This window comes from Tetrahymena thermophila (assembly GCF_000189635.1).
Source record: "Tetrahymena thermophila SB210 genomic scaffold scf_8254600, whole genome shotgun sequence".
Taxonomy (NCBI): Eukaryota; Ciliophora; class Oligohymenophorea; order Hymenostomatida; family Tetrahymenidae; genus Tetrahymena; species Tetrahymena thermophila.
Genome location: NW_002476370.1, coordinates 570,290 through 582,753, shown reverse-complemented (window position 1 = coordinate 582,753; position 12,464 = coordinate 570,290). Strand labels below are relative to the sequence as shown.

Below are 12,464 nucleotides of genomic sequence, written 5' to 3'. Positions count from 1 at the left end.
ATAAAAGGTTATCAAATAATCTTTGCAAACAAAACTTGATTTAAATTAACTCTAAAATTATACTTAAGTTTATAATTTAATATAAAATAACTGACGAAATCCAGTAAAAATTATAAAAATACTATTTGATATTTATATCAGAACCAGCTTTTTAAAAATGATTTACAAACAAATAAAATTAATTTAATAAATAATTGTCATAAATAAATGTGAATTTTCTTAACAATAAATTAGCATAATTAGTAAAAAATAACTAAAATAATAATAGGCAAAATTATTATAATATTTGTAAGTAGGATTTTTATATTTTTGTAGAAACAAATAACAATCTATTACAATTAAGATTAAAAGAATTCTATTTATAATTTGATTTATTAACTTTTATTTACAAAAATACTTAATACTTTTTTAATTTAGAAAAATCTAATTTAACTTTATAAAGCAAAAAGATATTTACTTTACTGTTTGTTAATTTACGTGTAAATTGTTTTTTATTACATTTAAATTCAGTAAATTAATTGAATTTGCTTTTAAAATCACGACAAGAGGGGTATTTAATAAATAAATCAATATGCTAGATTGATCTTTATTTTCTATTTTACTTGTTTTGCTTATAAAATTTGATTACTTAAGCATTCAAACATGTGAACATCAAGTAAAAATATGTATGTTAGTAATCTAGTTTTGGAGAATAAGAAAAGGTTTGATTGATTTTACTAAGAATAGTAATAGTTGAAGGTAATAACTTAAATAAGATAGAAAGCTATCTATAATTTAATTTTTTTTAAAAATAAAGTATTAAATATACATAAATTTATTAATATTTAGTATTAAAGGTTGAAAACAAATTCTTTTAGTAATATTGCAAAGCATCATAAAAAACAAAAAAAACAAACAAATAAATAAATATCAATCTATAATAGGTACGAACTAAGTGAGAATAAAGAAACATAAACAATATTTAAAAGTAATTAAATTAATCAAAAAACTCTTGTTATTGATTGAAAAATTCAAAGTCTCCAAATTTTAAAACAAATGATTGCAATAAATAATCCAAGTGACTTGTAATCGAGATTTTAGAATGAAAAGCTAACAAAAGCTGAGCTCGTTAAAGTTGATGTTAATCCACTATAAGACAATTAATCAAACAATGAAGATGTAGAAAATAATGACAGCTCTACAGATTTTAATAGCTCTGTATAGCCTGAAAATATGAATTAAAAAAACTCTATTAAGGAAGTAAATTACCAAATAATTCGGATAAAATGTCAAGAAAAGGTTGACTTCAATTCTCGCTTTAAATAGATTGTTTCTTTAAATGTAGATAGTTCATTAAAAAAATAAATGCTTCAAGCTTTAAAGCAATAACTACAAGAAAAACTCAATGATTAAACTTCCTTTAGACATATTATGAGAAAGAAAGTGTCAAAAAAACAGAAACAGCCTAGTAGTGTTTAAACAAAAACAACGGCTGCCCATTCAACAGCCAGCACAGTGAACAATATAAATATTATCAACATTCAAAATAATAATATTTTGACTTCCAAAAACCCTTCTTCTGTTTCTCCTATGAGCTATAATCCACATTAACTCAGTATATCAAATAATCCTTAGTTGGCAAATATACTCGCAAATGCTATTTAATAGAATTAAGAAGATAATTTGGTTAGTAAACGCTGTTCGATTTTTAGCGTTTAAACATAGGTTATTTATAGCGCAAGAAAAGATGGTCAATCCAATTTTGACTACAAGTACAATAATTCCTCTCGCTTAACTGAACATTCTACTCTTCATAAAAATTAATCTAAGTAGAATATAATTAAATTATGCTAAAATGAAGAAAAAGAAATTAAGAATATTGAAAAATCATTAATTCCAGCTAAAAATGAAAGAAACAGAATATCTGAAGTGCTTGAAGATTATAAAGATGATTTGATAGTTAGCAAACAATATCTTAGAGATATAACTATTACTTATGACTAAAAACACTTATATCTTGAGCAACTCATTTAAAAAATTAATTCTATGAGTAGAAGTGGATATACAATGAATAATAGAGAAAATAATATGGCAAATATGTCTATGCTAAACACTACAAGAATGAATGCAACTTTTGTTGATGAAGCAGTCAGTAAATTTAAAGCTGTAAAAGACTTTTTCAAGTCAAAAATATTCTCTAACAAAGATAATTCTAATTAAGGACAATTATTTGGGGCTTCTACTACACGTAACACTGGAGTCAGCAGCAGCAGCAACAACAATAACAACAACTAATACCCAATGACAAATCGTATCTTGGATTTTAATTATTGAAAGACTTTAAAATAAGAAAATATAACATTACAATTGGCTGGAATTGGAATTGCTAAATTCTCAATGGCTGATTAAAAAAAACAAACTAATAATAACTTATAAAATTTATTAAAATAATGAAAATGACAATCAGATTTTTAATATGAATACAATTTTATGTAATCATAAATAAATTTGATTTATCTTTTAATAAAAAATAATAACTAACAATAAAAACAATAAATAAATATATCACTATTATATTTATCAATAAAAGATATATATATATATATAAATAAATAAATATATAATTTACCCTATTAATTTAATTTTCCTAAATCCACTTGAATTAAAAACGAGTATTTTATTTTATAAATTATTGCTCCTCTTTTATATTTAATCTTAATTTAATTTAAATACCCAAATTTATCCAATTTCATTCATAAAAAGTTAATTATTTTAAATATGTTTTCCATAGTTTAATAACAATTTATTTTTTTGTTTTGAGAAAATAACTTATTGACTATCTAGTACTGATATTTAATTTGTAAATTAAAATAATATCATTTAAAGTAGTTAAAAACAATTTATTTAATTAATTAGGTTTGATAAAAAAATATTAACAATTTATTAAAATTTCAGTTTTTGAAAAACTAATAACAGTTAGAATTCAATAAGGAAATATCATTTTAGCTCTTAATTAAAAAATAAATTATTAGTTGAGTAATAATTTATAGATGTAGTTTAAAATAAATTTGAGTAGATTGCACAACAAAAATAAAAATAGCTTTATATTTAATTTAAAATAAACTAATTTTACTTATTTAAAATAATATAATATAACTTAAAAGCAATAACTAAACAAATTTATTTGAATTTCTATCATTTGTGCCTAGAGCTACTACTGCTATTATTCGATTTTTATCTTGATTGATAATTTATGTAGCCTAAATAGATTACAGCTGCTAAATATAGAGTATTTTAGTCTGTGTCATACTTTGGAGGAAAACCTGCCTCATAAGTATATGGATTATTACAATCACAACAATTAAGTTTAAGATTTAATATTCCTTTATTATTTTCAGCATCTTACACTTGATAAGAGGATTAATTACATTAGCATTAGCAAAGAGGTAAATAAAATGAAAGATTATTTAAATAGCTACTATTAACATACAAAGCATTTCTGCATCCCTCTTTTATGTTCCCTATTAATGTACCGTTTCCTTTTTCATTTATAAAGATATCACAAGTATTAAAGCCGCAGCAAACATTTTTTTCTTTTAAGAAAAGGTAAGGAGTATTGCTTGAAACATCATCCAATTTAGTTGTTATAGCAATCTAACTAGTACCCATAACTGAACAATCGCAAGTACAACACTCTTAAAGCTTTGCGACTGCATAAAGTATGGGTTATGAATTAGGATCTAGTCTTTTGCCACTTGAATCAGCTTCATGAATTTCAAAAACATTTGATGTATTCCACGAAAACATATTGCTGAGCATAAATATCTCTCTAATATAAACACCTTTTACTCCGTTTAATTAGCTCACTGATTGATTAATCATTGTGAGTGGCTTTAGTTCCTCATCAAGATGCTAATGAATCACTATTTTTGGTTATTATTGTTCTTTTGGTAGTTTAGAAAGATATTTTTATTCTATATCTTCATGTTTATGATTAATTGATCCTTTAAGTAAATCTTTTATCATCACTTTAAATATTGATAGAAGTTTTATTTCTAGCTAATAAATTAATTTTGTAATAATTAATATATTATCTACTTTTCAAATTTTTTTTATTTTTGCAATTTTAAATCTATTCAAAATGCAAAACAAACAAGCAAATTCATTAGCTTTTACAGATAAAATTCAAATAAAAGTTGAAATAAATAAATATCAAATGTTTATTATTCGATCGTTTTTAAGATCAGATATAAGTATAATTTAAATGTTTGATAATTCAAATGACAATTCAACAAAAAAATGTTACTGAATTGAACTTTTGCAAATACTAATTATTTTTTTGAGAAAACAAACAAAATATTTTAGTAAAATCTGTTTATTTTTATTTGAGATATTCAAATATCCCAAAATTTCATAATTTAAATAGCTAGATTTTTAAATAATTGTATTTTTATTGAACATTTTGATTCAAAAATTGAAGTAAATTTTTTAAATATTAAATAAAATTAATCAAAATAATAAGTAATATATATTGTAATTTAGCAGAAAGTGCAAAAAAAAGAGAGAAGGGTTTAGTTGGTAAAACTTGAAGTTAAAAATTGAAATTTTATTAAGAACTCATATCTCAGGTAGTAAAGTTTCTGAGGAGTTATGGTAAAACACAAAAATATGTAAGACTGCCTTAATAAAGCTTCCATAAAAACTATAATTGATTCTAAAAATTTAAATTAACGAATTTTATTAGATAATAATCAGAATCTAAAATTTTGAAATATTCTCTTGATTACAAATTTTAATAACATAAAAATATCACTCTTGATAAAAATAGAGTTTATAATTCAGAGTCATATTTAGTAGGAAAACCTACCTTGTATATATATGGATTATAGCTATTACAACAATTATATTTGAATTAAAAAATACTTTTGCTATTATCGTCATCATGCTATGCTGATAATAAGATTAATTGAATTTGTATTAGAATTGTGGTAAATAAATAAAAGGTCATTATAATTGTTATCCTTCTTCTTTGTTCCTAATTAAAAAGCTATTATTATTTTAATTAGTAAAAATATCATATAAGATATTACCACAACAAACATGTTTTCTTTTTAAAAAGATAAGATGTTTAGCTTAATATATCATCTAAGTTATCGGTTATAACTATCGATCTTGAATCCATAACTAGTCAATAACAGTGAAACACTTTTATTTACAATACCACTAAAGAATTTTATAAAATATCATCTTATCAATTAATATAAGTTATGTTAAATGATCTAGTAATATTAGAAAATATTCATAATTTAGATAAGGATTGCTATTTTTTACTGCAATGAAAATTGTATGTTTTTTTCTATTTGAATAGAATTTATCTAGAAAAAAATAAATTTAAAGAAAAATCAGTTTTAAAAGCTAAAATTTTTTAATTATTTTAAAAAATGAGGAAAACGATCTTAGAAATTGTATATATGAACATAATAAATATAAAAGTATAGAATAAAGCTAAATATTAGATTTGTAAAAGACTATAAAAAATCATTTAATGCATTTATTTTTGAAAAAAATAATATATTTTAATTTAGAAGTGAAAATATTTATTTACATCAATCTAACTATATACTTAAAAATAAAAAATTAAATCAAGATTTCATTTAGTTTATTAAATTCAATAAATAATATTTTTAATCTCTGCTTTGTTTTTTTAATTAATAAATAGAAATTAAATATTATCACCTGATGAAAATAAATTATAAGACCTTTTCAAGAAAAATTTGATATTATCATAAAAAATTTTATTATCCTTATTTATTCTAATTAAGGGTAATAAATAAGATATTATTTTTTTTAAATTGCACTCTTTAATTTTAAAAATTAACTAGATTTTCAACTCCCTTTATAATGTATATAAAACTGTATTTTATGATCTTAAAATACTATTTGAATAAAATGAGAGATATGTTTTGTATTTATTAGGTATAAGTATTAAATAGTATAAAGAAAATAAATTATTTTAAGAAAAAAATTTGTTAGATAATTCCTTTAGATGTATATAAAACTGTATATCTTCTTTTAAAAATACATCATCCTAATTATTTATTTATTAAAATTCGCTAATTTTTCTTTTTTAGTAAATAGAAGTCTTAATTAATTAATATTAAAAATAAGTTTTTACAAATGTAATCTCAAACAAAAAGAAAAATAAGCTTATCAATTTGTAAGATATTGTTATTATTCATTAAATTCATCAATAATAATCATATAGTTATGATATTTTTTCTTTTATTTTTATTCCATTTAAAATTTAAGTAGTTCAATTCAAAATAGCTAAACTTAAAATTCTTATTAAAAATTATTGTTCAAAATATTAAATTGAGAAAAAATTTTTAATATTTTTTTTTCAAATTGCTAAAAATTTTAATAAGATATATTTTACTTACTTAAAAAATGATACAAATAATATAAAAAACAAAAATAATTAATCCCTAATTTTCATTTATTAATTAATTAAAAAAAATTTGATTGATACAATTAGGTCATTACAAAATTTAATATACAAAAATTTATTTTTTATCTATTTTGTATTTTTTATGGCATTTTCAATCATAAGAAAAAACAAATTTTCATAATTTTACTTACACTATTTTACAAATTAAAAGTCCTTTTCTTTTCAAATAAACAAAAAATCTTTTCTTTGTTTCTCAGATTAATTTCTTGAAATTTTATCATTATTAATTCCATTATAAAATTAAACGCTCAATCATAAATAATATCCATTTTTATTGTAAATCGTTTATAAAGGTATTCTATGATAAATATATGACCAAGCAATACCTTATATTAATTTTTATGTTATAATTAAGCTAAAATCAAACAAAAATTGCATGAAAATACTTCATTTTCGTAAATTTTTTTCATGTTTACAGTTTCATTGTATAAGAGAAAATAGTTTGCGAATGTTAATTAAATTTAATGTAAACCAAACATTTTTATATTAAATAGACAAAAATGCTGATATTGCGTCGATAAATTATAAGCAAAAATATTATTAATATTCATATTTTTTAAAAAGAATCTTTATCTTTCTTTTCTATCAGAAAAACTTCACACTCATTTTTACTATTTAATTCTTTTATAAGACTAAAATACAAATATGGGATTAAAAACCAAATCAATCAAAACAAGATATCATCATTTTATCCTTTCTACATGAACAAATTAATTTCATTTTTAAAAATTAATATCTAAAAAAACCATAAAAATATCTTTGTTGCAAATTATTTTTTAAATTATTTTTGTGAAAATTGAGAAAAATGACTCTAGCTAAAAACAAGTTAGATTAAAACCTATTGGAGGAAAGGATTAGAAAATCAATTTAACAAAAAAGTAGGGTAAAGAAATAGATTCATTTTAATCTTTTTACTCTAATTACCATTAGTTTTTTATAAAGTGCTTCAGTTTCAATTATCGTACCTTTCTTTCCACCCTTAGCAACCAAAGAAGGTGCTCCTTTAATTTGTAAAGGATTAGTTTTAGGTATCAATCCTATTGGCAGCTTTCTTTATTCTTTCATATCTGGGAAAATGCTGAATTTGTTAGGGTAAAAGAATGTATTTTGCTTGGGTATAATTATTTAGTCAATATCAATATCAACTTTTGGTGCTCTATACAATTTGAATGATGATGCCATTTTTATTTGTATTTGCTTTTTTTCTAGGTTAATTCAAGGTTTCTCTAGAGCTGCTATAAGTTCTTCTTTCGTAACATATATACCATAAATATGGCCAGAAGAGTAATTTATTTTAAATATATTAAGCTCTATTTTATAAAATTAGCTCATATTGAATATTAATATAATAAGCGTTTATAGACTTACAATTTAAAATTGGAATTAAAAGGCAAGATTAAAGTTGATTCAATTTGTATTGATTTTTTAATAATCCTAAAAATTGAAAGTCGTTTATTATTAATATTTTTTAAGTTCAGCAAATTAAAAATAGAAAGAATAATTTACCAAAAATTTTAAAGAGAAAAAATAATTTAGTAAAATAAAAATAACATTTTTGGAATAATATTCTAGAAATATTCTTTTGCATTATTATTCGAGGAGAAGATTTAGTTACTGTCAGATTTGATTATACAAAAAAAAATAATAGTACAATTCAACTTAATTCCCTTTACCACTGAAATTCTTTTAAATTTATGAATAAAAAGCTTATCTACAAAAATGTGTAACAAAGCTTTAATATTAGAGAAAATATTAGCTTTTATTTTAAGTTTCACATTTTTTAATATTTCAAATAATAAATTAATTAAATTTTATTAAAATTTATTATCAAGTCTATAATAAATCTAGTTTTAATTTAACCACTTTATTCTGTAAATTTATCAATATAAATACATTTTTATTAATTAGATTCTAAATTAAAGCAAGTTTGATAGAGAGAGTAGGCGCTTTAGGTACTCTATTAGGTCCTGGTATTGGATAAGTATTTTATACATTCCTTGGACACTAAATGCCATTTTACATTCTTAGCTTTATTTTTTTATGCAGCTTACTTACATTAAAATGGCTACCTTCAAATATAAAAATAAATAATTCAGTTGATACAAGCTAGTATTATAGATATTTATCAGATAAAACTATTTTGGCTACTTTTTTAGTTATTGTTGGTATTTCAACTGCTTAGTCTTTTATAATACCACTCTATGCAGTGCATATAGAAGGATTAGGATTAACTGATGATCTCATGGGATATTTTTTTTCAGTTAGCTCGTTTTTTTATATAGTTTTTTTATTCTTAATGCCTAGAATTTAAAAGTATATTAACAGAAAGCTTTTTTTAACTTTTGGAATACTAATAGCTGCTATAGGAATTGAATTTTAAGCACCTGAAAATTTAATTGAATCATTATTTGGAATAAATTTAAAAAAATGGTATCTTGTAACTATTGGTTAATGTATTATTAATATTGCTTCTTCTATGTGTATTTTACCTATGGTTCCTGAATTAAATCAACTAATTATTGATAAAGAAACGAAAGAGAGATAAGTTTCTGTTCTAGATACAAATCTTATAAAAACATTTAGTGGAATGGCTTCAAGAATTTTTATATTAGGCTCTTCATTAGGATTATTTATTGGACCTTTTTCAGCTGGTATCCTTTACTCATCATTTGGTGGTTAAGACATAAATGAATATAAAAATACTTCTAGGTGTATAGCTGGCTTTTAATTTGTTATTTTTGTGATATATTTGATATTAGGAGAATCATACAAAGGTTTTATTTAACAAAAAAAATTAATTAAAACTTTTATAAGAAAGTCATAAAAATTTAATGAAAATTTGCTAAACAGTAAACACAAAAGCACCCTCAAAAGCTAAAATAAAGATAGCAAAAAATAAAGTGGAAAGAACTCTGTACAAGTAATGGGTGAGTAAAGCAATTTAAATAATAATAATTAAGAATATTAATCAGTTGTTATTTAAGAACACAATTAAAATGCTAGTCAATTTTTGTATTAAAATCCTAATGATGTATCAGATATTCTTCTCTCTGATAATGAAGATGAAAGTGATTTCTTATCATTTGGACAAGAATTATCTGATGAGTGTACTAACAATGAATATACTGAAAACTAAGCTGAGAAATTAGATGAAAATTGAATAAAAAATTAATTAAAATATAAAAATTGATAGAATAAATAAAAAATTAAGAAAACAATAGTTTAATAATGTAACAAAATATTATATAAATTAACAAAATAAAATGAGATAGATAGATAGATAGATAGATAGATAGATAGATAGATAGATAGATAGATAGATTTGCTTATTTTATTAAATATCGCCAAATTTATATATTCAAATAATAATAATAACAATATTTACACATTATAATTTGTATTAAATTTAATTTATTTTTTTTTACTTATAGAGTCTAGTTAAACTAGTTCGTAATTATCTTATTTCTAAATTTTATTTTTAATTTTCACTTTCCAAACAAGAAAAAAATTTCATATTACTTAGATAATTATTTAACTTCTTTCTTTACTTTTTTAGTAATATAAAATTTTTTGATTATTGATTCTATTTTTAGAAATAAATATTGACTATTTATGAAAAAATTAGACTAGACACTCTATTTTTAGGTCTATTATATGATTATTAATTATTCGATAGGTATAACCAATTGGCACAAAAAAATTTAACAAAAGACTTTTGCATTTTTTATAGTGTTTTTTTATATTTTTAATTTTTCTCTTAAGTTAATATGAATTACTTAAAACTATAAGAAAAAGAAGAAGATGAAGTTAAACATTAATAAATAAATTTGATTGCTTCAAGCTAATAAAAGTAGAAAAATTAAGATAATGTATCATAAAAAAATCACCTCAACTTTTAATATTTTATTTTGATAGCAATCTGCTTTCTTTAAAGTGCTTCAATTACTATGATTGTTCCTTTTTTCCCACCATTAGCAAAGAAATAAGGGACACCTTTAATCTTAAAAGGATTAGTATTAGGAATAAACCCTATTGGAAGCTTTGTTTATTCATTAGTTTCTTCAAAAATGCTCAGTATTTTAGGATAAAAAAAATTATTCTGCTTAGGGATAATATTTTAATCGATATCAATATCTGCATTTGGTGCACTACACCATTTAGATGATGATAATATTTTTATTAATATATGTATCTTCTCAAGGTTAATTCAAGGGTTTTCTAGAGCTGCTGTTACTTCTTCTTTTCCTGTATAAATAGCAAGAATGTGGCCATTATAGTAAATATTTATATTAACTTAAATTTATTCCCTAATTATTGATATTACTTATTTATTATTTTAGTTTTAAATAACCAACTATATTTTATCTTTAATTCAGGTAATTCTCATTATGTATTTTAATAAAAACCTTAAATCAAATAATTTAAACATCTGTTTGAAAAATTAAGCTGAAATATTTATTGAGTTATTATGGGTTAAAAATAAAATAGTTTAATTGAAATTAAAAAAGATAAATTAACTATCTTTTAATTTACAAAAGAAAAGAAAAATAATTTAAAATAAAAAGAAAACATTAAATTAATCATTTTTAAAACATAACAAAAAATACTGCTTAGTTTTTTAAATGAAAATAAAAATTTAAAGTTAAACTTGAATTTTTAATACCCTTATTTATTTATGATTATTTGATGATCATTTTTGCAAATTTATTAAATATTTTTAACTTTTTTATAAAAAGGTTAATGTTTATTTATAAATTTCTCTTTTTATTTTTTATTTTGAAAATACTTTTTACTATTTAAAAACTCATTGATTTTAATTAATATTTAAAAAAAGAATAAAAGATAAAATTAGCTTAATTGAGAGAATAGCAATTTTAGGCGCATTACTAGGTCCTGCTATAGGTCAAATATGTTACTCCTTTATTGGAGACTTTATACCTTTTTATACTATAAGCTCTATCTTTTTACTAAGCTTAATTGCTGTTAAATATCTCCCAAAAAATATAAAAAAGAATAGCTCTATTGACACCAGCGAGTATTACAAATATTTGACAGATAAAAAAATATTCTCAACATTTTTAGTATCCATTGGAATTTCGACTGCTTAGTCTTTTATTACTCCTTTATATGCTGCACATATTTAAGGACTTGGTTTGACATCTGAATTTATTGGATATTTTTATACTCTAAGCTCAATATTTTACATTATTTTCTTATTTTTATTTCCTTTAATATCAAGGTATATAAATAGAAAAGCTTTTTTAACAATTGGAATTTTAATTTCAGTGATAGGTATTGAATTTTAAGCACCAGAATCCTAAATTGAAACCATAATCGGAGTTAGCTTAAATTAATGGTATGTAGTAACCATAGGTTAATGCTTTACAAATATTTCCTCATCCATGTGCTTATTACCAATGATACCTGAATTAAACCAATTAATAATTGATAAAGAAGTATTCGAAAACAAAATATGCTTGATTGATAAGCCACTTAAAAAAAGATGTAGTAGAATAGCTTCCAGAATATTTATTTTAGGCTCTTCATTTGGGTCTTTCATAGGTCCATTTACTGTAAGTATCCTTTATTAGTAATTCTAAGGAAATGATATAAATAAATATTTGAATACTTCTAGGTGCATTGCTTGCTTTCTATTCTTAATTTTTTTAGTTTATGTAACTTTAGGAAACTCATGCTTAAGTATTTAGACAATAAATTTCATAAAAGGTTTTACATAAAATTCATCGAGCCTAATGAATAGCTAAGAAAAATAAGATAAAATTTTAGGAAACTAAACATAAGACATTATTTAGTACATGATTGAGGAAGAAATAGAGCCGTCCAAATAAAGTTTAAATTAAGAAAACAGCTTGAGCTAAAAGGAATAATATGATAAAAATGTTTAAAACTCAATATCAAGTGATAGTCCTATCTCTGAAATTGTATTATGAGATAACACAAACATAAAATTAATTTT

General features: G+C 21.4%; 4 protein-coding genes across 4 annotated transcripts; 2 read left to right on the top strand and 2 right to left on the bottom strand. All coding sequences in view use genetic code 6, as the record gives it.

Moving 5' to 3' along the window:
• Positions 1 to 1,035: 1,035 nt before the first annotated feature.
• On the top strand, positions 1,036 to 2,313 carry TTHERM_00283660 (hypothetical protein; the record flags this gene model as incomplete). Its single annotated transcript, XM_001018222.3, has 1 exon — positions 1,036 to 2,313. One exon carries the CDS (start codon positions 1,036 to 1,038, stop codon positions 2,311 to 2,313), a length of 1,278 nt encoding a protein of 425 aa, XP_001018222.1.
• An 861-nt stretch (positions 2,314 to 3,174) lies between these two features.
• Positions 3,175 to 4,005, bottom strand: TTHERM_00283650 (hypothetical protein; the record flags this gene model as incomplete). The annotated part of the gene is made up of 1 exon (XM_001018221.3): positions 3,175 to 4,005. The coding sequence occupies one exon, from the start codon at positions 4,003 to 4,005 to the stop codon at positions 3,175 to 3,177; it is 831 nt and encodes a 276-aa protein (XP_001018221.1).
• A 3,287-nt stretch (positions 4,006 to 7,292) lies between these two features.
• TTHERM_00283630 (MFS transporter) lies at positions 7,293 to 9,647 on the top strand (the record flags this gene model as incomplete). Its single annotated transcript, XM_001018219.3, has 2 exons — positions 7,293 to 7,771; positions 8,396 to 9,647. The coding sequence occupies 2 exons, from the start codon at positions 7,293 to 7,295 to the stop codon at positions 9,645 to 9,647; spliced, it is 1,731 nt and encodes a 576-aa protein (XP_001018219.3).
• A 1,743-nt stretch (positions 9,648 to 11,390) lies between these two features.
• Positions 11,391 to 12,181, bottom strand: TTHERM_000283629 (transmembrane protein, putative; the record flags this gene model as incomplete). The annotated part of the gene is made up of 2 exons (XM_012798168.1): positions 11,391 to 12,069; positions 12,117 to 12,181. The coding sequence occupies 2 exons, from the start codon at positions 12,179 to 12,181 to the stop codon at positions 11,391 to 11,393; spliced, it is 744 nt and encodes a 247-aa protein (XP_012653622.1).
• Between the last annotated feature and the right edge of the window lie 283 nt (positions 12,182 to 12,464).